At 40.6% G+C, this 24,192-nt stretch overlaps 2 protein-coding genes across 5 annotated transcripts in view; both read right to left on the reverse strand.

Annotated features, from left to right (window-relative positions):
• Positions 1–1,448: 1,448 nt before the first annotated feature.
• LOC120804941 (proprotein convertase subtilisin/kexin type 5-like) lies at positions 1,449–18,860 on the reverse strand. The gene is made up of 18 exons (XM_040154684.1): positions 18,824–18,860; positions 17,200–17,302; positions 16,725–16,861; positions 14,368–14,568; positions 12,608–12,676; positions 8,298–8,358; positions 8,059–8,204; positions 6,736–6,942; positions 6,423–6,506; positions 6,035–6,221; positions 5,725–5,939; positions 4,688–4,930; positions 4,323–4,556; positions 3,998–4,178; positions 3,690–3,907; positions 2,840–2,940; positions 2,415–2,625; positions 1,449–2,004 (listed from the first exon to the last, which is right to left on the reverse strand). The coding sequence occupies exons 1-18, from the start codon at positions 18,858–18,860 to the stop codon at positions 1,589–1,591; spliced, it is 3,051 nt and encodes a 1,016-aa protein (XP_040010618.1). The 3' UTR covers positions 1,449–1,588.
• A 2,526-nt stretch (positions 18,861–21,386) lies between these two features.
• Positions 21,387–24,192, reverse strand: part of pcsk5b (proprotein convertase subtilisin/kexin type 5b) — a 61,871-nt gene continuing 59,065 nt past the window's right edge. For 3 of the 4 annotated variants that reach the window (XM_040154456.1, XM_040154454.1, XM_040154453.1), the window contains one exon: positions 21,387–23,413. In XM_040154456.1, coding sequence (XP_040010390.1) covers positions 23,298–23,413 — 116 coding nt within the window. In that variant the 3' untranslated portion in view covers positions 21,387–23,297. The remainder of the gene's footprint in view (positions 23,414–24,192) is intronic. The other variant, XM_040154455.1, reaches the window with a different exon arrangement.

A 24,192-nucleotide genomic window follows, 5' to 3' on the forward strand; every position in this document is an offset into this window, starting at 1 on the left:
CTGTAAATGCTTTGATCCAGGTGATGCAGAAACAGAGGAAGTATATTACATATGCATTCTGTCCAAAGGTAGAGTGAATCGGATTGTTGATCAATAACATACACTAAAATTTGGAATTAATAGTAATGAAATGTAGTCCTGATGTGTGGATGTGTTTAATGAGGTGTTTTGTTACAGAAAAATCAAAGTGCTGTTGACTTGACCTCTACCCCTGCAAATTGTGACTAATATGATTGTATCATTGTGTAGCATTGTCTTCAAGCAATATCAGCAGACAATACGTATTATATTATTTTATGTTGTAAACTCAAAAATTGATTTATTCTAGAAAATGTGAGGAAATACATGAAAATGAATGTTATTGTCAACGCATTCACAAGGTCCCCTCAAACTCTTCTTACAAAAAACGTCTGTCACTCAAGCCCAATCAAAGCTTGCATAATCAGAGAGTAAACACAAATTATTGATTTTGAGGTAAAAGATGAGGTCGACAGTGATTTAAAAAGCAAACTGAATCTAGATGACCTTTGCAGGTTTACCTGGAATTTGATGAATTGTGAATGTCTGTGCTAGATTTATACTTCAAATTTTTCTGACCAGACTTGGACCAGATCTCCTCAGTGCTTTGCAAACGTCAGACATTTTTGTTCTCAGATTTTTGTCTCATATATGTAGCTGCACATGTCACTTGTATGTGAGTTGTGATACAACTTTTTCAGCCTAAGCAGGATAAAGCTGGAACACTAAAAGTTAGTTTACTCTTTTGGTTGTATCATCTCTCCTTTTTTAATTCTCTCTGGTCCCTTTTTGTTGCAGCCAAACACTGCCATTCACACTGAAAGAAAGTTAACAGTAGTCATTGCAAACAAGTCTGCCAACTGTGATCAACTGTAACTGCATATGGTGAACAAAACTGTAGCAAGGTAGCAGGTTGGAGATGTTTTCAAATCATTTATCATGACGATAAGTCACCCTGACAGGAGAATAAGTAAGCTGAGCTTTTTGAAAAGATAGGGAACCACCAACGCAGCCCATTTTCTGTGCCTCCAACCTTCTGTTGTTGTTTAGACAAACATGAAAAAATCTGATTAATGGCCAAATATTACATTTGAGGCCTATGTAAATATGGTTAGAGCAAAGATTAAAGGAATATGTTGATTATACCATGATAATGAGGTTTCAGACTTTAATGCACAAAATGTTTGTTACAACTAACTAATTCTTCTCTAGACATATCTCACGTACCATAAATATTAACATGTTGATTGGTAACTGGCTGTTATGACTCAAATAGCTTCCAGATTTGTGTCATTCCTAATAATGTCTCTGAAAAACATTTTGGTCTAAAGGCAGTGTGTGCTTGTTACCCTCCTTCACACATGACTGTTTCACCTGCTAAATGTTCTAACATGATCTGAAGAGATCCAACTTTTTTAGATCATTCATCTAAAGACTGCTCAGTCCCCCTCTCTATTCCAAGCACTTTCCATAAACGAGAAATAATTTTCACAACATATTTATACTTCAAGGAAGAAGAACATAAGGAAGAGCTTTTTTCTGTCCAGTCCAGGTCTTTTGTGCTTCATTTTCATCTGTATGAGTAGCTCTCGTCATCGTACTCCAGCTCAATCTCATCTTCATCCAAGAGTCCGTACTTGAACTTCTTATACACTGTCCCATCTTGTGCCATGTATACAATATCATCGTCATCTTCTTCCTCATCATCTTTACATCCAATGATTCGGTCACTGTACTCCCCAAATGAGGGGGTGGTGGATTGTGAGATGACGCCTCCATTGGTGTCCAGTTTCTCATAGCCTCCAGCTGTGGTTTTGGGTGCGATGGCAAGGGATTTAGATCGGGCACTGAGGAAGAGGAAGACCACTCCGCCCACGGAGACGACAAATAGAACACAGACGGTAACAAAGAGTTTGGCGGGGTGGCCTTTAGCCTCTAAATCCTCAGCTGTCCCCACTATAAAGTTTACACCCATGATGCACTCGTCTGAGAAGAAGGAGATGGAGCAGACCGTTAGTTTACATTAGACAAATGTAATCTGTATACTGGGGTTGCTCCTGACAAATCCTTGATTGACATGAGTGTGTTTTGTAAGACTCTAGTTCCAATGAAATGCAGTGACGACCTGTGACCACCAGAGGCCAAGAAAGCTTGGAAAATTCCTGGCAGTAGGAACATACTTAGCATCACTCTAAAATATTGGAAGCCCCTGTAAAGCTGTCAATTAGATGCATTATACAGGGTAACCATGACAAACGGCAGATGCCCCGAAAGACTGTGACTGATGCCACACACACATGTAAAGAGCAATTTGCGTTGCCAAGATGACACAAGAGGCCCCAGTGATCTGCGTGTGTTTTTGTGGAAGCTGTGTTCCAGTGTGTGTTCTTTTTTACCTCGTGAGGCCTGGCAGTCACAGCACTCCCTGGGTATTGGTTTATCATCGTAGCGTGTCTCATTTCCACAACAACTCAGGCAGCGGCCATCATCAGACAAGATCTGGAGTGCAGGGCACACAGTGCAGTTCCACATACTGGGACCTCGGCAGTCTAGGCAGGACGAGTGACACGCCTTGCAGTTTGGCTTATCGCTCTTGGACTCAGAGCCCTGGAGCAACAGAGGAATTAGTTATACAGCAGTATGAGTATGAGTGTCACATTAGCTCAGCACATCCCGGCCAAACTGTAGCTAAAGCTCTCATATGTTGTAGTCATAATGTGTGTAAAGTTTTTTTTCCATAAGGAAAATGTGAGAGGTTAGTTAAATATAAACAAAAAATTACATTCTTTGTAATGTGAGTAACACAAAAGCTGTTTGATACCTGTGAAGCGGCGTAGAAGCCTACAAGACACTGGGACTCACAGATGCCACTCATAAAAGTGTAGCCTTCATAACAGGACTGACAGGCCAAAGCTACTTTATCTGGAAGAAGAGAGTCAAAGAGACAGCTATCACACAATAGGAAGTAGTGTCATGTGTCATCACATGGCTGAACGTAATGCAAAAAATAGCACATCAATAGATGCAGCAGAAGTACATCATGTCTTGAAGGGTGAAAAATACGATAAATATGTCATTATTTTATTATAGTAATACAGTTAAACACATGGTTATCTGAGAATATATGTAGACATACAGTATGTAGAGATGAGGGGTAAATTAGTTTAATTCTGGGGCGTGCTGGCAGTCCAGTGGTTTAAGAAGCTGACCTTGTAATTACAACCGCTTTGAGTCCAGCCAGGGACCTTTTGTAAATGTCATCCCCTCTCGCTCTCTCTCCTCTTACTTCCCATCAGCTCTCAACTGTACTCTCCAATAAAATGGTTAAAAAAAATGTCCTCCAATATACTTTTAGGTTTTTTTTTTGTTTTTTTTTTTTTTTTTATTCTTTGCCCTTTTCACCTGTGAAAAGTCTGCAGTTTTGATTAAATGGTCATAATTGCCATTTGTACTTGTGGAACTTATCTCCAACTGCAACATGCCATATTTCACATTACAGTGGAATCAGAAAGTTTTATGAGGATTTTTATGTCATTTTAAAACGCAAAAATAAAAAAAAGGGAAACAGTGACACATAACAATGCACGTTCAATAATGTGAAATCACACAAAAATACAGCCAGAAAAAACAACAACATATGACAGAAATAAGCCATGACAGGATTTCTTTACCGCTGCAGGTCTTGCAAGTTGGGTGACACCTGAGACATTTCTTGGACCTGTTGTCTTGGTAGTAGCTTGGAGGGCAGCTGTGCAGGCATCGTCCCCACTGCCTCAGATAGACGAAGCCTCCCCGACAACTCAGACAGTTTCTGTTACCGGGACCCCAACACCGGCTGCAAGAGGGGTCACAGCGCTCGCAAACCATGGTGTTGGGGTTGCCAAAATGACTGAAAAGGAGGAAGAATGTCTGTTTAGTTTATGATGTTCTTCCATGAAAAAGGAGAGGAGAGGAGAATATGTGTGTGTTTTCTTCTTACCTTTCTGAACAGGTTTCGACGCAGCTGCTTCCCAGCTTGAAGAATCCAGGTTTACAGGTGACACACTGCACACTGTGACGGCCAACACACGACTTACAGCTGAAGTGACAGCGCTCACACACACGTTCATCCCTGTCCTCAGCATAGTAGCCCACGGGACACTCCTGCACACATGTGCTGTCTGATGGACACAGGCAGAAAGTCAAAACACTAAGGGAGAAGTTTGCTTTGGGTCGATAAGATGCACAACATTTTGTTAAGAGTAATCAAAAATATTTACTACTAACTCTAATGTTTACTACTAAAGCTTAGTTCAATTATATACTCAGTAGGAAGTGTGGCTCGTGGCAGTTGAGGCAGTGGTCTTTGCCTGGCCCAGAACAGCCATGGCAGAGTTTGTGACACTGTTGGCACTCCCCATTCTGGTCCATGTATGAGTGCAGAGAGCACTGACTGAACCACACACAGTGTCCGCTGGCATCTTTCCGCCTGTTGGAGTCACAGCTGAGGCAGGATGAGGGCTCATGGCCTGAGCAGGTCAAACATGTCCTGTCACAGTCTGGGAAAATAAGAAACCGTCAGACACAGCCGACTAGAATCTTGGGAAAGGCAGAAAATCCCGTAATGATCGCATATCAATATTTTTTTTCAGATTTGTTTCACATCACATTAAGTTTCCAACTTCCTTACCTCTGCATTCATTGATAGTCGCATCATAATAAGTGCTGGTGGGACATTCAGCCAGACACTCCCCGTTGTAACGGACAGCTTTCGGGTTGCGACACAGATCACAGTCATCAAAGCCTGGTCCGTCACACGAGGCACAGTCAGCATGGCAACGCAAACACTCCTGTTGCTTCTCGCTGGCAAAGTAGCCTTTGGGACAATCATCCACACACTTATCCGCATGGAGGAAGTAGTAATCTGCACACTCTGGGAGAGGGAGCGATAAAGAGTAATGCAGATAAGAAAGGCAAAACACTGTTGTTTACATCATTTTCAAAGGACGGCTTCGAAATCTGAAATCTAGGCCACTGATTTCAATTTTACGATTTACTGTTATAACCTATGATGACTAATTTCAAAAAACTAAATTAAACAATTCAGTGGCAATTATCATACATCTGACTTAAAATATATGATAATAATATTTGTATAAGTATTGAAAGTAGACTTTTATTTGTGCTTTAGGGTGTTTTTTTGTTTTTTTTGTTTTCACTGAAAACAACATTTTTCACTCATGCAGCCATATCCCATGGCTGGTTGTGATGAAAGCTAGGATGAATTTATACACAAAACTCCTTACTCTTTGTTTGCGTAGACTTCACCTTTTTAATCTCTCCCTCTTTCCCTCAGTCAGCACTCACCTCCTATTCCTCAGACTGGCTTATTCTTCACACACCCTTTTCACTCCTATAGCATGATTCAGTCAGGGATAATAGCTTGTTTGTGTTTAGCATCAGTGGTAATCACAGAACAAACACTGATATAATCAAAGAAAACCTGTACATTTAGAAAAATTATATTTATGTCATGTCAAGTCTTTTCCTTGAGACCCATCATATTTCCTAGTATTTTCATACTAAGATTTAGTGTATACTGTGAATTTCAGTCATAAAGATGTACGCATGTCTGTCTAAAGTGGAAATATTTTTATATATTACTGAAAGGTACTATTACTAAAACTACTCTGCTAACACTAACACTGCTCCACCCAGCGTACGTACTCTTACAGAGGCCGTCCTGATTGCAGTCATTACAGTGAGCTGGACAGCGACGGCATTCTGTGTCTGCAGTATAATAGCCCTTTGGACAGTGTGACCTGCAGGAGTGGTCCAGCAGGAAGTGCTGCCCCTCACAGCTTAGACAGTGAGAAGAGTTTCCCTGACAGGATGCACACTCTGGGGCACACGGCTGGCATTTACCGGCTTGAGGAAACCCTCTGGAAAAGAGGCAGTGAGAGGAGAGAATGAGGTATCTTGGATGTATTACCATAGCGTGTGTTCAAGTCAGGAAGTGAGAAAACATGACAAGCACCTCTGACACTCCACCACACACACTCCATTTTGCAGGTGAAGCCCACTGCGACAACGGTGGCACTGCTGGGGGTCCTGGCAGATGACACACCCTTTCGAGCAGTCCTCACACTGGCTGGATGCCTTGTTGGCAAATGTACCAGATGGACAATGAGACATGCACGTCTGTCGAGCAGTCAAAAATCGACCTGAAGACAAAAAGATAGACTAGTCAACAACACCTTTAAATTTAAGGTAAATTCTTTATCATCCTTTCTCACACTGTCTGCTAAAGAAAAAAAAATGTACTTTAATAGCAAGTTTGTCTAAAACATCTAAGATAAGCCCAATTAACATTTTTTAGTTTCACAAGCTCAGTCTAATGATGCATACAGACAGAATATGTTTACCTGAGGAGCAGCTCCTGCAGTCCTCCTTCCCTGAAGCAGAGCAAGTCTTACAGGAGGAGTGGCACAGCTCACATTCGTCCTTATCTAATGACAAAAGGAAAAAAGAAACCAGGACAGAATAGTAAGACATGAATGACATGAGAGAGGGAAGAAGTAACTGGAAGCATTGAAAATGTAATGAAAGATAGACTAGAGGATGTGTTAATGAGTACTTAACGATAGGGAAACATATTTCACTGCAACATGCTTCACTATCAGTTGTCAACATCTCGTTTAACATTTAGTATTGAGGTAAAATTAACATTTGACATACTGTTTCTGAAGTGTTTCTCAGGGCAGGTGGCCAATTTTTTTCTCTCCAAACACTCCCCATTCTCCAGCGTGAATCCGTCCTCACAAGAGTCACAGTCATCATATCGTGGTCCTCCGCAGGTACGACAGGCACGGTGACAAGGCTCACAGTCCCGGCTCTCCTCATCCGCAAAGAAACCTTCCTTACAGCGATCCACACATTCTCCCTCTGGACACATAAATGCATTTCTTTTTTTTTTTTTACTTCATTTATGTACCCTTAAACTTATTATTCTTTTAATGAAAGAAATAATTTGTCATCTCTGACACTTGGACTTGCATGCTTGTGATCATAGGGGCCAACAAATGGGGACTTTTACTGTAATGTATACAGGTCTTTAAAAACATTTTTAAAAATACTGTCTGGGATATTGTTGAAGTCGGATTGACTTCCCCGGGTTGGTTGATGTGAGCGAGAAGTGATGGAGTCTGAGAGAAGTTTGAAATGCAAAAAAGATCCCAAGATCTTGGGAGAACACACAAACCGAGAGATCCTACTGAAGCTCAACGCCCTGTGTTCTGAGTGTTACCGCTGCTGCTCACTGTTTCTGAAGGTTTGACTCCTTCATCAGGCTATGCCTTCTCTCTTATCTCTGATTGGTTGTCTAGGGTTACCTTTTCCTTAAAGGGAGTTATCTTATGCAACCTAGGCGTTATCTGTCGTATATGATAATTGAGTATCGGGGTCTGAGGCCTTTTAGGGTGCCTTATGTTGCACAAGGCGATCTCTGCCAAATAAGGAGTCGCTTTTATCAAACTCAGACACCAGTGTTTTCCGCTTTCTCAATATCTTGCTCTTTTCCTTATGTCGTGACAACCCTCAGAAGACAGTGTACTCTTTTACATCTCTTTTGACATGTTGCACAAGCCACACAAAGGCACAGCTTATATGGAGCAGAGGTCATGTCCAAACCTTGAGTATAAAGCTTAACATTATAAAAGCAGTACAAAAGTATTAAAAACGTCCACCTGTTTCATTAATCAATATGACACTTGTCTTCCCTGATAACATCCTTAATCTTCTCTGCTCCTTAATAGTTTCGAGTAATCATAAAAGGTTATATGATTACTGGTATGAAAATCAGATGCAGATCACAGTTTCCCCAGGAATGTCTCCAGGTGGAAAGGTTATTGATGCTGAAAACAGAGCAATGACGCTGAAACTACAGGCAGAGCCTGTCTACCAAATCTGAAGGATACTGAGTCACTTGTTCTGGACCCAGGAGTTTATCAGCCGACACTCAAACCATAACCCAGCTCAGGATATAAATGGATCAAATATTACCGAAGACGTAGAATCCATCTTCGCACCAGTAGCACTGGGACAGGTCACAGATCACACATCGTTTGTCTTCACACGGAGCACACACCATGGTGTCGTTTGAGCTGTAGGTCCGATCTGGACAGGAGTGATGGCAGTCTGTGCCTAACCTGAAAGACAGATAGACAGACAGATAGTGTCAGTATTAGGACCATTGAATACGGGGGTGTAACTCAGTGAAACTCTCAACCAAAGAGACTTACTGGTAGTAACCATCTTCACATTTGAGGCAAACGGTTTCCTGGTCCTGCTCTTCCGAATCCTCTGTGATGAAGAGCAGAAATTAAAATAAATCATTAACAACAGATCGGGCATGTCGGCTGTGAATTCTGGACTTAGTGAACAGGCGGTGTTTGCAATCTCTAAGCAAGACAAAAAACGAAAGCCTACTGGACCAAGCTTAGTATTTATTGTTGCAGCTTCTGTTCAAATCACATTTAAATATAATGTTGTAGGTTTTACACCTTTTGCCCAGACATGTGTATAGGTGAAGCAGCAGTCCTTAATTTACTGCCGATTTCAGGTGGTGACAGGCTTTTATATCCCATCTCACCTACTGTGCTCTCAAAGCTAGCACTGTGATTTCTCCAATCCCAGTTTCCTTTAACACCAGCAGGAGGCACTCTGACAACACACAATAAAAGAGTTCAGTTCACCGTAGAGCTGAATGGCACCCTCAGATTAATCATCGGTGAGGGTGATCAGTTAAGCAGCAAAAAAATCTGAACCAGACGCCTTCAAACAAATCTAAAAGTCAAAGAGCCTCTGTGGCCATTTCAGTTCACATATACAATATCTGTTAATTTCTCAGATCTTAAAGAAGTCGGAAGTCAGATGCTGCTGCTTCTGCATTGTCTGTTTAGCTTGTACTGCAGGCGTACTTGTGCTGAACAACACAAGGATGACCATAATGTGAGTGACAGGTTATGTAAAACACTTGGAAAATCTCTGTTTATGTGTTGTTTGTTTGTTTTTTCGGCTTTTTTATTGGACACTGCAGGGGATATTAATAAGTAATTCAGGTGTGTGTGAGAGGGTTTTTGTAAACATGCCAAAACAGAAAATTCATTTTTCTTCTAAACAAATTAATTCCTGCCGTCAGTCCAACTGGTGCATGAGGTGGAGCAATGCTGTCATCCCTTAGTCCACCAGTGTCAAAACAGGACAGAGGGAGCAAGACGGGGGGCAAAAGGGAAGGGGAGAAAGACCAGACAGTAAGCAGAAGGGGGGGGGGGTGGAAATAACTTCTAAAAAAGCCCCTTCTGTAGACTTTCGCTTGGGACCTCTCCAGAAAAGCCTCCATCGACCCCCGCACCCCATTCCTCTCTCTGTCTCCTACCAGCACCTACAACTTAACACTGCACTGGTTTGCACTTCAATCCAGTCAACAAGCCACTACCTGTGAAAGCAATTACTCGTGCAGAGAGAGGCTGGGAGAAAGGAAAGGTGGGAGGGACAGAGGTATAGAACAAGAGAGAGGGAGTGAGGAGCCGGAAATCATGCCCTCAGGCTGTGTCTATGTGAAAAGAGAAAATAGCGCCCACATAAATATTAACTGTGCAGGCCAGGGGAGGAGGGATTTCAACAGAATTTAAACTGGCATATCTTGAAGTATGCACTTGTGGAATGTGCAAGCACTAACACATTTACAGTCTATATGTACTCACAGGCTACATGCTACATATGCAAACATGCAGACAATCACACAGTAATTTGACTAGCTATTTAATTTTACGATTTCATCTCAGTAAAAAAAAAGAAGAAAAAAAGAGGTGATAATACAGACAAGATTGGGGAAGGATGAACCCTATTATCACCTCAAACCCTCACCTTCGACGGAGAAACTGACATAGTGCGTTTAGCAAGAAGCGTTTGAGAGTTGGGTTGCTGATAGAGAAAAAGAGAATAGATGTGTGAATATAATCAAGCATGGAAAAGAGCATAAAAACAGCTGAACACTGGGGGTGAAATGAGTTTTAACGTGCCATCAGCCCATGAGCAGAAGCAGTCCAGCTCCACAGTAAAGGAGCTGTAGGACCACTGCTTTCCTGAAGCCCTATAGCCCTAGTGAGGATCAGCAGTAGTTGATATCAGAGTGAACAAACGATGCATTGCGCAGTCTTTGTAAATCTTATCTTGAACAGTGATGGTCAAAAAAGGTGTTTAACAACCCTCATCAATGAAAAGAAAACTATCTTGAGATAATGTAACCAAGGAATGAAAGAAGAGGACAGATGCCCAGGGAGGACTGGTGATGTTCACAGAAAAAAACTTTAAGAGAGATTTGAGATGTGCCAGCAGCAGTGCCAAGTAACAGAGGAAGCCATGGCACCATGTGCCAAGGAGGGCAAAGATAATGAAGGGGTTTTTTTTTTTTTATCCCCGATAAAAGGCAACTTCTGGTGATTTTCCCAGCCCACGAGAGCTTTTGTCATTGGACTTCACAAGATGTGTCAGTGCCATTCCTAAAATTACACAGAGCCAAGACAGATTTGAAACGTTAGAAAGATCCAATAATAAAATATTTTCAAAACTTTATTCCATGATTAATGAATGTAGAATGGAGAGGGGATTAACGGGTATAAACCCGATGATGAGTTAAAAAGAATTACTGAAGTAATTTGATGGGAGAGATAGGACTGAGTAGGTGCTGCTGCATCTTATCACTGGAGTCAGGCTGGCGAGCTCATTGGTGCATCTCTCACAGCACATTACAAACTAACACACACACACACACACACACACACACACACACACACACACACACACACACACACACACACACACACACACACCTCATATTACAAACTGGTAAACCCAATCCTAAAGGCATAGTTCACCCAAAATGGAAAATAAAACCCAAAACTTAACAACTAGTGTTTGGCTTCAGAACACTTGTTCGGCCTTCTTTTGCGTAATTGGGGTCTTTTATCACCATTGTAAAACCACTAACCAGCTTGTTCAGTGTTTTCACAAACATTAAAAAAGGATGATGATACAATTTTGCAGTGAACTTCCTCTTTATTGCGCAATAGCACGTCTTAAAATTAACCATATCTAATCCTATTTCTGATTTAAGACCTACATCCAGAGTAGCCCCACAAAAAAGTGAGGACCGACCAAGACAACCTCACATTCCAGAAATGTCCTCATATTACTGTAAATGTCTAAAACTGGCTTTCATAGCCTTAGACATGCAGGATGACACATAGTGTAAGCATGCACACACACCTTTCAGATGCCAGTCTCAGACATCACATGTTCTGTTTCATCTTCACTTTTGCCCGTAGCATCGTGTCAAAGGGCCAATCATCTCAAAACTCCAATCTGCTGACTGACTTGTTTAGCTTGCGGAATTGTGATTACTAAGAGCGAGTGGGTGGCGGGGATCTTGTGGTGAGGGTGAGAGTGAAGAAAGATATTCCACCCAGAATGCATAATGACATAATAACAGCCTATCTCCACCTCAGACTAGTTCAGCACAATAACAACTTTCTATGGTATGTCGGTAATCATCTCTGGGAGAAGGAAGTGCTCCCGTCTTTATGTGACTTGTACTGACAGGGTGAGGTGGAAGAGAGCAGGGAGTGAGATTTAAGGAAGACTGTGTGTTTTAACATTTCATGGTGCTGAGAAAAAAACAAAACAAATCTTACTCAAATCATTATTCAGAAGTTCGGAGGGAAATAGCAGTTGAATAGTTCCAAGCAATATTAACTCAGGAGTGGGAAATAGACATTTTTCATAACCCTTTGGGGGATAAATAGTGCCTGCCTCTGACATCAGGTAGATTTCAGGTAGCTTTCCATGTGAGGAAGGTAAGCAACATCAGCCCTGCAAAAAGGGAAAAATATGAGTCCAAATACCTAATGCAGGTATACACACCGGTACTTCTAATGCAGTAAGGTGTGTGATAATTAAGGAAATCTGCAGTTAAGTTCTAAGAAATGCTCTATGTTTGTCCTAACGGCTCGCCTAATGAATGAAGCTTATTGGAGTAAATAAGATTTTCATTAATTGCAGATCCCTTTACAGTTTAATAACTTAGCTCTGTTGTTGAGGCTCCTTTGCGCACATTTATGATGATGTATCTGCAGTTATAGAGAGCCCACAGCAAAGAGTGAGGAGCACCAACAATCAATGGCAGCGTCACCGGCAAATGCAGGCACCCCACCTCACAACTGCACTGTCACAACACATCCAGTACAGTAAATCCTTTATTAGGTGTCATGTTCTGGTTACGTGTTTGCCTAACATCTCACTGCATCTCACTCCTGAGGGCTGAAATGATAAATCTCTGCAACTGTGACAACAGTAAATGCTGAACAGCACAACTTTCATTCATCCACAGTCACTGTTAAGGCAAGATATTGTGGTGTGCCCTGTAGCAACAGTATATGGCTGCTGCTGAAGCTATAGTGGACTTGGTTTTATTTCGGCAATTTGCTTGATAAAGAAGGCGAAAGAGGCAGAAAGCGAGAAAGTGAGGGGTGAGAGAAAGATGTCTACTCACTGCGCTCACAGTGCTTGCAACCCTCGTCGCAGTGGAGACAGTCCGCATTCTCTGCATCTGCAACCTCACCTGATGAACACAATGGATCAAAAAATACGTAAGACATAAAAAATGGTGATGAAATGACACGATGAAGCCATGAAATTCTGATTTAATTTCAAAATGTTATATGTCCATTCTGGGAAGAGTATTTGAGTTCATGTTAACTGCACAATACTGGATGTTTAAATTAAGGTTTGGTTCATGTTTATGTCGCATCAGTCATTGCTCTGCCTGTGATACAAATAAAGGAAAAGAGGAGAAGAGAAAAAGGAAAAGAAGGGACGGGAAGGGAAGGGAAGGGAAGAGATATAAATTTAGATATTTAAATTAAATCAATTTAATAGCTAGCTGGTCACACAAGCACAACAGAAAAAATCTAACCACCGTCCACACCATCAGTTTGCCTGCTACAGAGTTCAAGCCGTCTGTTGGGCTTGTTGAGACCTGCCTACCACATATGATAAGAATTTCATATCATCCTCCCACTCATACAGTTTATATCCTCACATACAAACTCTCATTGTATCTCTTTAGCTCCATATCACATCCAGCGTAGTGAAGTTGTAACTCCCAACCTCCTCCTCCCTATTTCACCTCGAATATCTCAAAAAACATCTCACTCAAAACATTTCAGCTTTTTCTCAGTCCTCCTTTGGCTGGCATTCATGTTTGATCTCATACGTTGAGATAAAATGCAATCCCTCACAATCTCTCTGATGATAAAACTGAATTCAGCGAATGTTCTTTAGTTGAACAGATTAGGAACAGAAAGCAGAAGCAAGAACACGTCGGCCCGAGGCAGGCCTAGATGGATGAACTATGTTAAGACAAGTCATTGACTCTGTTTGTTTGGTAGGACATTTTCATTTGTTTCTTTTTAAAAAATATTTCCACTGTTTCATATAATATTTACCTAAAGCAATAGACATTATGTATTACAAGTGCAAAAATGCAGTATTTTGGTATTTCTGTTATGTTGATTTTTCTTTGTTGGATAGAGTCCCCTGGCCATATGTTTTTCTTCTTCTGGCCGTACGCAGATTCCTTCATTGCTAAACTCATTAATGCCAAAACCATAGAAAATTGCCTGAATCACCGGTGGATTCAAAGCGTTATTACTGAAAGTTCTTAAACTTTCAAAAGCCTTTCCTTGATTCATTTATGAAATGTTACTGTTATCTTCAGACGCTTAAAATTCTTCCAGCGAACTGCACATTTTTCACACCTGACACAGAAATCCAAATGCTTTTAGTACCATAGTGTCCTAGTTCAGAGAAGCCAGTCCGAAGAATAGTTTCCAGTTCTTCGGTCAGTCTGTGCATATTTCTATTAAACCATGGCTCGGAGCCGTGTGTGTTGGCATATTTTCAGAGTATTTGAATTTTAATACTTGCTTTAAAATGAGGTCAGTGTGCTACATGTGTGTTCCCTGAGGTGACGTTTGCCAAATTCAGGCCAGCCGTGTGACAGTGGTGGTGAGCAACAGTGGCAGCGACTATAAAATCCTTTCCAAACTCTTCTTTAATTCAACAATAATGCTGCCTACATTTAAAATTAGACAACACATTGTCTTACTCAGGCTTATGATTTTACTATGCGGCATCACTCCAAGTGGTGACCGCTGGTGTATGGTGACCTCCAGCATTAGTACTGTAGAGTGGTTCTCATAGTGACATCAGTAAATGAAAGCCCTATGTGGACATTCCTGCATCTCTCACCTGCACCGCACTCCAGTGGGACGCACTGGCCATTTCTGAGCTTGTTTCCTGGGCTGCAGTGGAGGCAGCGATCTGCTGCTGTACAGATGATGCATTCTGCAGGACAGGGGTCACACCGTCTCCTTGCAGAGTGGAAGAAACTCTCCGGACAGACATCCCGACACTGACCCTGAAAGAGGTACCTTGGTGCACCAAACTTATCTGGACGGAGCAAGAAAAGAAAAGGAAATCTGTGTGGGAAATGCTCTGAGGGACAAAAACTCTGATGCACAAAACAAGTATGCCGATATACGCGGACAGGGCGTCTGCACGTGTACAAAAACGCAGAATCAGCCTTGGTGATTTCACTGTAGTTCATTATATATGAACATTGTATGGTAACACATTTTGAGCAGGCAGAATTTTTTTACTGCAGGTCTGAGCAGTTTTTAGGAAGCCACAATATGAGTGCTTTGGTAAAAGGACATTTGGCAAGGAGATTTATTTTGCGTTCACAAAGTCCAGGGTTTCCATGCTTTTCACGTGAATTTGTCTTTATTTATTTATTCATATTTCATTTCTTATTTATTTTCACGTGACTGGCAGACATAAGCCGAAAGCCCAGAGGTTATTGATTTCATTCAGGCTCAACTGCTTATTCTTAAATTTGAATTTTTCATCTTGAAATTTGGTGTTTGAATATCACCAATCCAATTTCAGCTACCTGATTTTTTGACTCAACTTGAACTTTTAAATAATTTGAGCAAATTGAAAAAAAGAAAAAAAAAAAAAAAAAATATATATATATATATATATATATATATATATATATTTTTTTTTTTTTTCAATTATATATATATAATTATATATTCAAACACATGAATTTTCTGTCTGAATTTGAAAAAGGTTTCGATATTGCATATCTTGAAATTACCTGCTGGAAATTTAAAAGAGGGGAGTTCAAACCACATGAATTGAGATCCATGGGTTTCAAAGTAAAATATTTCATTGCAAAAATTTAGAATTTTCACTAATTTTCATTCATTGTTTAGTATTGGTTAAATTTAACAATCGAGTATTCAGTTGCTTATAAGATTCAAATCCTTCAAGCCTGTCTTTGATTCCACAGATATGAAAAAAAAAAAAATCTCTGTTATAGTGTGTGTGACTGCGGTTTCATGCATGTCTGGGCTTTAGTGTATCAGTATTTTGAAATGGACACTTTCATAATTTTGATTAGCACCCTCTTTTCTTGTCTTTATCTCTTCTCTTGTTCCCTGTTATGCTCCCTTCTGCAGATCTTTCATTTTTTTCCACCTCTAGAGACAGCAGGGGTGTAAAAACTCCACATTACTATCAAAGGTCAGTATCAGGAATTGTCTGCTCAGTATGTACCAGTGTACGTGTGTGTGAGTGACTGGCCAAGATAAGATTGTTTTGAGAGAGAAATGACATGGGGAGAGACAGATGGAGGGTCTCCTCATGTTATTATTGTTATGTCTCATTGAGCCTCAGACAGACCTGCAATTAAATGGAACCACATTTGCAAACACAGTCTGACACACTTGCCGGCTAATTGAGAATGTGTGTGCACACGTGAGGGTGAGAGAGAGTGTGTGCCTGTGAAGGGGAAATCTGGTGTTAATCTTCTCCTTGGTTGTCTGCTATCTTAAAGTGTGTGTGTGTGTGTGTGTGTGTGTGTGTGTGTGTGTGTGTGTGGGTGTAGATGTGTGCGTAACAGAACCTCCCCAGTGTAAATACATTTGTTCTGACAGCCATAATACTGTCTATGACACTGTGATAAACACAGTTATTACTACCACCTTCATGTTGATATTTCTTCAGCTGTGAGCCTCTAATGACGTCCAGGTTTTATCATATCGATTGTTTTTACACTGATGCAAAATGGTTAGGTTTTTTTTTCTTTTTACGGATCTTTTTATGGCAGGGGATCCTAAGATTATAAAACCACAAGGTAAGATTTTTCCGACTTCAAGACCCGACACGTAGTTTGTGCTTTAACTGAGCTAAAACCTGAGGGATGTGCAGTGACCTCTGCAAAAGGATCCGACAGACAAACGACTGATTCCCCCTTTCAACGAATCCATCAGCAGGATTTGGCTGAATTACTACTTTAATTAGATTCATTTATATTAGAAGATTGATTGGTTGAGTCTGGTACAAATGAGCCTTAGCTTGATCCATGTGATGTTACGAAAAAGCACGATTTCACTTACATTCCAGTCGTAGCTAGATAGATGGGTTTTTAGGCGATCATCAGTGCACCTCTGCAAAGAGCTACCTGTGTCACGTCAAAGGCTCAGAGTGAATTTGATTACCAAACAAGGTTTTCAAATCATCAACCCAGGTTAGTGTACCTCTGTCACAGCTGGTGCAGTTGTCTGGTCCCTCATCAACACACTCCTGGCAGGTGTGGTGACAGAGATAGCACTGCCGCCCCATTGCGTAACGCCCTGTCTGGCAGCGAATGTTGCAGTGTCCATCATCAAAGAACCTGCGGATGGGGTGTGGTTCACAAGGAACATGCAAACTCAGCTTTATCCAAAATATATAATGAACATATTTACAGCGCAACATTCTACCGCTCCTTTAAAATAAGAAGAAATACAAACTGACCAAAAAAAAAATGAAGCAACCATGTTAAGTTTTAGTTATTTTCTTAGCTGAATACAATACCTCTCAACTCAAAAACCTCCTTTTGTTAATTCACTCGTTTTAGAGTTGCAGTAACAGGAGTTCTGTTAATAAGCCTACTTTCTACATAAGCACTAATGGTTATTTGAACTGTCTACACGTTTAGCATCACTACTATTAGTTAGTTAGTGCCCTCACCGTGTTGCAGGGCAGCTGGTGCAGTCCTCTCGTTCCGGACCTGTGCACTGCAGACAGGTCGCGTCACACAGGTGGCACGTCCCGTGTTTACTCAGGTACTCTCCTGCAGACAGAGAGTAAGAGTGAACAGCCTGATGTGCTGTGCTTTCACGTGCTGCCTGAAAAATCCCAGTTCTCTCTAGAACCACTTCTCCTAGAAAAACTTCAACTGATTAATTTCATACTTACATTCTTTTGTTGAGCTAAAAGCTTTGGTTTGTTTTGATTTTATTTGTTTACCGTATTTGTTTGTGTGCACTCACTTTTTTTTTTTTTTTCCATTTAACTTGAGGGAGTTGAGTTGATGTTGTGATGTGTCCTAGTTACCCCAATTATAACCAACAGTAATTTGTTACTGTTTTCATTTCACTGAAGATCCAGCTCATTATCCTCCGGCTTCTGACATCTCCCGTACAATAACTATACCCCTTATTTTTTTGGTTTCTTCTCTGTCTTGTTTTTATATTATGTGCAAATACTTTTCACAGGTTTAAAAACATCTTTGAAAAGGATACTCTCAGGCGTACTTTGTAATTGAAGAGTGTTTTTACAATAAACAGAGATACGATTTGGACTTGAGAGTTTTGTTTTCTCCCTTGTGAGCCAGAAGACATGGAGAAGATTCCCAAAACAAAATAAGACTTTTTAAACGAACACAGATTATCGTTTCACCTGTACAAACTGATTTTTAATCACAAGCATTAAGTTACAAAAACCTATACTCGAACCCTTTCAAACCTTTTGTTCGCTGAGTTTGTATGTTCTCTCCATGTTTGTGTGCTTTGCTGCCACAGTCCAAGGAAATGTAGTTTAAATGAACTTGAACCTAAATTACCCACAAACGTATTTGTCTGGTTCACCCCGGGTGACTCTCAGGAGTGACTGGAGCACTTTCAGACCCTGAACAGGACAAGGTTGGAAAATACTTCTTAGTGTTTTGACGAGATTTGAGCCTAAGAGTTAAAAGGGGCATTCCGTAAGCACTTGCTTTTAATGACCTGTATTAGTGACCGGGTATTGGAAACGTCAGCAGATCTCTGCCACATGACGGAGAAGTGAGCTTGTTAATTAAGGTAGAGATGCAACAGAATTATCTACCACATCATAAACAAACATTTTGTAATAATACCAACTTGCCATTTACTTATTTTTCACTTGAGAATAAAATGCCTTCCTACCGCCCCATGGTCACATCCTCCACTGCGGAAAATGCTAAAAATGTGCGTAGGTTTTGGAAGGTCGGAAAGTTTTTGTTGCAAAAAGGAGTGCAGGCTGGAAATTGAGTTTTGGGTGCCAGAAATCTCAGCACCTGGCAAAGTAATTGTTGAGTTACTGGCATTGATCAAAACATTATCACACTCCAGGTAGATATATTATTGTCATTACACGCTTTGCAGCAGTAAAAATCATACTCGTTGTGCTTGCACTATTATAAAGCTCACCAAATTATCTTTTTCCTCACCTGAATGAGTGGTACGTTAACTTTGTTCACATTCACTCGGGATGCTCATTATATGTATGGAAGCTATTATGTCCTATGCTTCTAGAGGACTGAGGAAAAAAAAGTTCAGAAAAACACATCAACCTTCAGCTTCACACTTGGCAGCATTGAAAAGAGCCATAACAAAAGAGGCATAAACATTCTCTCCTATCCCACCTTTGTATTAGACAAAGGTGACAGACACTGGCTCAGGCATAAGGATGGAGCTCTGTGTGCATGTGTGTTTGTGTGTGAGAGCATCCTTCAAGGCGGCGGCGAGGTTGTCTGTGCTCTCCGGCTTTCTGTGAAAAGCTCAATTGTTCCTTTCAAAACAAAAGAGCTTCTTTGTGTACAAACACAACAGGCGGTGGCTTCCCATTCAGCAGAGCTCTGCTGAAACCATTCAAACAGCCCCGTAATAAACGCCATCACTCTCCTTCACTCACTCACTCACTCACACACACACAGTCACACCCACATCCACACACACAGTCTCCCTGTCTTTCTGTTTGTGCCCCCCCCCCCACTCACACACACAAACAAACAGGGAGCCAAGTTCTCAAGGGATGGAAAGCTGCACAACTCCACTCAGCAAAAGCAGACACTTTGGACTCCCACTGCCAGACGGGAGAAGAATGGAGTAGAGAAGAAAGAGAGCCTGTCACTCAAGGGAGTAAAACTTTTCCGCTGTTATGGACTCAGCTGACCCTGTGAGGACATTGACAATCTACTCTGTCAGGAGAGAGAGCGCTCTGTTGGCCGATATCACACTGACATTCACCACACCTGGTCCTGAATCTCAAGTCACTGGCCCTTCCACCTCCTGATATCTCCACATACTTGGACTAGGAAAGTAGAAGAAAAACCTATTCACTACACGCAGGTGATCAAGAGAGTATAAATCACTTCCTTTATCTAATATTGTGTATTTATCACCACAGGGAAGTGTTTCTTCTTCTTCTCCTCAGTATTTCACCTAATTATAGGATTACCTGACATGCATGTCTTTTGGGGTGGGAAGCCCGTAAAATAAAACACGTATACTGATAACCGTTGAGCCACAGTGCTCTCTGCCCATGAGTTACAGCAGGATAAACTAAGATTTCTCGTGGCTCCCCATGGGATTGCGTTAATTATGACCAGAAACAGCACTGGAGAGAGCTCAAGCCATGACAAGAAGCGCTCTTAACAGAGAGAATATTTATTTGGAGTTTGCTGAGGATTGAAATTTATGTGTTGACTTTTATTTCATCGTTAAATAAATGCGCCTTGTATGATGGCTTTGAAAAACTATATAACAGTGTTTGCTTTTATGACAGTTAAGGGATTGCCAGCAAATTGTGCTAAGTGATGAAGGAGCTCGGTACTGTGCTGTAGTACAGTGCTGATCTACATGGTTATTCATACAAAAACTGTGTCTAACTATACTACTGGTCACAGTCGGCACCGGCACTTGACACTCGTTAGTGTGTAACTGTATTACCTGTATAATCTGTATAATCAACAGACATGAGTGAGACGGCATCAATGAGCTCATGAAAACACGGATTTTGGCAAAACCCACTCATTCAAATGACTGCTGTAACACACTTGCCAATGTTACATGTAATATACCATTTCTGCAACATGGACAAGAACAAAAAAAGATTGTTGTATGGAGGTGACTTGGAGGTTAAATAGCTTATGGGTTTAAATGCAGCTACTTGCACTGAGGCATTTTGTTATCTGCTCCCTCCTCTGACACAACTGATTTTGGAGTAGTATACGAATGTTGAAACTATTTGAAATATAGCCTAGGAGCCGCTGATATCTACCGCTATCGATTGCTGCTGTCTGGCAAGAACAGAAATAGCTGAAAAAATGAATAATAAGAAAATAAGTTCTACATCCAGGCTCATCATAGCACTCTCACAAATGTAAAACAGTTTCAACTAAGTCCACATGAGACAATGAAGTTTTTACCTATAGGGAGGCTGTAAATCCTTGCACTGATGACTTGTTTTAAAATTCGAACCTAATTGGCATCGAGTGCACATGTCTCCCTTTAAGTGCTCTGCCTGGGGCATGTAGAACTTTCATAAAATCAATCTGATCAAGTGCTGAACAACTAAACGTTTCTGAAAGCAATGATCTGCATTTCAAAAATCTTATTTCCTTTCATGAATTTGTAAAAAGTACCTTAATAAGAGTGAAAACATGAAACCTAATGCTTTGGAAAGGAAATGAAAAACGGATGAACAAAAAGGCTAATTAATGAAATAATACTGATGAACATACAGTCAATAGAATTGAACTGAAAAGAAAACAAAAACATGAACAGATTAAACATTTTAATAAGAACACTTAAGTAAAAAAAAAAAAAAAGATTTTCAAAACTAGGACTTTGAGTAACATTAATAATGCATTGTCACAGATATGTCACAGGTACACAATAAAAACAGCTTTTATAAGAGGGGTGTGTGTGTGTGTGTGTGTCTACTACCACACAATCTAAAGTCAAATTAAGTCATCTTAAACAATGACCAAAAATAAGTTCTTGTTAACCAAAACAGGGGATTCATCAAACTTTATTACAAATCATCAAGAACCATAACCAGTTGACGGTAAAATTCATCTAATACTGTAAATGCTCAAGCTGCAGGTGGGAAGACCCACACAGAATAAGAACTTTTTTTTTTTTTTTTTTTTTTTTTTGGCTGTTCTTTATTAGAAACCAGCACCACCAGAATAACCTTTGACTTTCATCAGGTAAGGTTCAGAATCAGACAGGAGGAGAAACCAGGCATCTGAAGACTGCCGGCCTTAGCACAAGTACAGTTTTGACTCAATGTGAATTAACATTTCTGACACAATCCTGGCTCTGCTGTGATGTTGTCAGTTCACTTTCAGTTTTAACAAATGTGATGTAAATTAAAAAAAAACTGATTGCTTAATTTTGTTTGTTTTCCAGTTTTTCTTAGGTTGACTGAACTCAGTGTTCTCCTGCCAAATGTGTGTCAATGTATAAATTTTGGACAAAATCCCTTCTCTGAAATAACTAAAAGCGAAACTGTCACAGCCCTGATTTGCGCCACAGCAGTGTGCTGTCTGTCTACCTGTCAGAGACCTTTACCTGTGGATGAAACATAACACAAAATTTTCTGTGCCAATCATTGACCTTCTGTGTTGAAATTGTAGAGCAATACTTCAGTTGATAAGCACTGCCATTAAAATGGAATGACAAAGAGTTGAAACTTCTAAAAGTCTATTTTATTTGAGAACAGTAACATGTAGGGATGCACCGATACAGATAAAATACAATTATTGGACAAAATTCCCTTTATCAGGGTTACATATGGCAAAATCAAACCAACATATGGAAGAGTTGAAGATCCCTGTAACAAATATAAGTTATATTTCAATTATTTTATCCAGTGACAACAAAATATTGGTGGAGCTTTATATTGTTCAGTCACAGTAATGGATGGAATCGATACTTAGTTTTGGGCCAAAGTTTCGTATCAAGAATCCGCATCAAGAGTGAAAAATGGGCATCGGTGCATCCCTAGTACCACAAATTCATTATAAATCACTGCACCGTTTCCTTCCCTGCAGAAAGCTCCGGAAGGAATGACTATCGACTCATCTTGTAGTACCTCTGGAATGAATCAATGCTGTCTGGGCTTACATCAAGAATTAATAGCATTCTTCTACACACACACCAGTAAAGACAAACACACACACTATTCAGAGGGCAGGTTTTTGTTTTTTAAATAAATGAAATGAGGTGATTTTGGTCAGTAACGTGCATTTGTCTTGGCATATGGTGACACTGTGGCGTCTGTAACTTCAAGTGATGGCTGATTTATGCATCTGAGTCCATGTTTATAAAAGTATGCGTATGGTATGTATGCATCTTGTGCTGTGTGAGTGTGTGTGTGTGTGCGCGTGTGTGTGTGTGTGCGTGTTTGTGCGTGTGCATATATAAAACTGTGTGTGAATTTGTCTTCCCTCCCCTAAACAGCCAAAGTCAGCCCAGACAGACATTATTTTTACATTACTGAGTGAGCTTTTTTTTTTTCCTCTGACGTTTATTTACAGGCAGAAAACCAGCCTTTCCTACTGTATGTTCACTTTCCATCTGTTTATTGTTAACACTGGAAAGAGAGGAGGAAGAGGAGCCAAAATAAAAATGCACACAGAGTTTCACAGGCTTAGTGGCTCCATTTTTAGCTATGCTTCCTACACTGGCAACAAAAAAGAAGGTTCAATTATTTTGGCATTGATGCTTTGGTCACAAAATACCGACACTTTTATTCTTTTGTTTGTTTTCACTTTTGTTTTCATTTGCTCGTTTGTTCTTGAAATAAGTCCCAGTCATTTTACACCCTGACCACATGTGTGTGTCCCAGTACAGAAAAAAGGTAGGTTTGTTGTAGTCCTGTCATCGCACCTCCGATGCAGTCCCTTTAAGAGGCACAGATTCTCTTATAAATTATGTGACTGTGAATGAGTGGGCAGGGGGGCTTGAGAAGGAGGGGTGCCCCCTGTGCCCCCACATCCCCCCCGCACTCCCTTTACGCCCAGTGAGTACGTCCCGTCACCCCTTTTGTGAGCACGTTCTGCAGCACAGTTGCTGCAGCACTTTCCTCTGGCAAAGATTGTTCTTTTTAACGAGCACGCAGAAACTGCCTTCCGCCCAAGATTCTTCATTTGCTTTCCACAGACCAGGAAGAAGAGATACAGGGGGAGTTTGGAAGGAGGGGAGAGGGAAAACATGCGTACACCCATACAAAGACAAATGGACACACACACACACACACACACACACACACACACACACACACACACACACACACACACACACACAGTGTAGAACCATTAGAAATGGTTGAATGGCAGGCAGAGCCATGTGATTGGTCAGGAGAGGATTCAGGTAAGAGGAAGAATTTTTGATCCAATCACAGGTGATGTTCATCGAGGTGGAAAATGATTGTAGTCCAGTGGAGTGATTGGATCCATGTCAGGAGAGAGGGAAAACAGATTCGGGAGAAAAAAAACAGAGAGAGAGAGAAAACAAACGTCACACAATTAGCAAATTGAAGATTTTTGAAATTCACAACTTGGTGTCATTTTGCATTACAGAAAACTTAAAGTGGACCACCAGTCTGTAAGCCAATTCTTTCACTTATCAACAGCAATCAAACATGCTGGGCACCTTTGAGCTGCCAATTAAAGTTTCACCAATATAAAACCAGTTAGGTTACCAGGAAGGTTACAAACAGACTGAGTGCGCACTTTGAGCAAAGTGTTCATCAACAGAAAGGTCACACAGTAAAGACATTTTTCTCCTCTGAGTTTTATCTCATTACAAGCTAAGAGACTTTTTAGCCACAGGTTCGTTTAAACTAGAAACTCACGGCAAGAAAAGCAAATCACAGGCAAAGCCTTGTAATCAGACTTTCATCTCTGACGGTTAGTGAAAAACAGAAATA

Source organism: Xiphias gladius, chromosome 19, assembly GCF_016859285.1.
Source record: "Xiphias gladius isolate SHS-SW01 ecotype Sanya breed wild chromosome 19, ASM1685928v1, whole genome shotgun sequence".
In the NCBI taxonomy this organism is placed as follows: domain Eukaryota; kingdom Metazoa; phylum Chordata; class Actinopteri; order Istiophoriformes; family Xiphiidae; genus Xiphias; species Xiphias gladius.

What these genes read in the sequence shown, in the direction of transcription:
- LOC120804941 (XM_040154684.1), bottom strand. Translation starts at nt 18,860, where the DNA reads ATGGCTCTTTTCAATGCTGCCAAGTGTGAAGCTGAAG. An exon ending in TGAGAAACACTTCAGAAACA is followed by an intron (nt 6,507 to 6,735) that starts GTATGTCAAATG and finishes TTTTGTCATTAG; the next exon opens with ATAAGGACGAATGTGAGCTG. An exon ending in GACTATCAATGAATGCAGAG is followed by an intron (nt 4,557 to 4,687) that starts GTAAGGAAGTTG and finishes TTATTTTCCCAG; the next exon opens with ACTGTGACAGGACATGTTTG.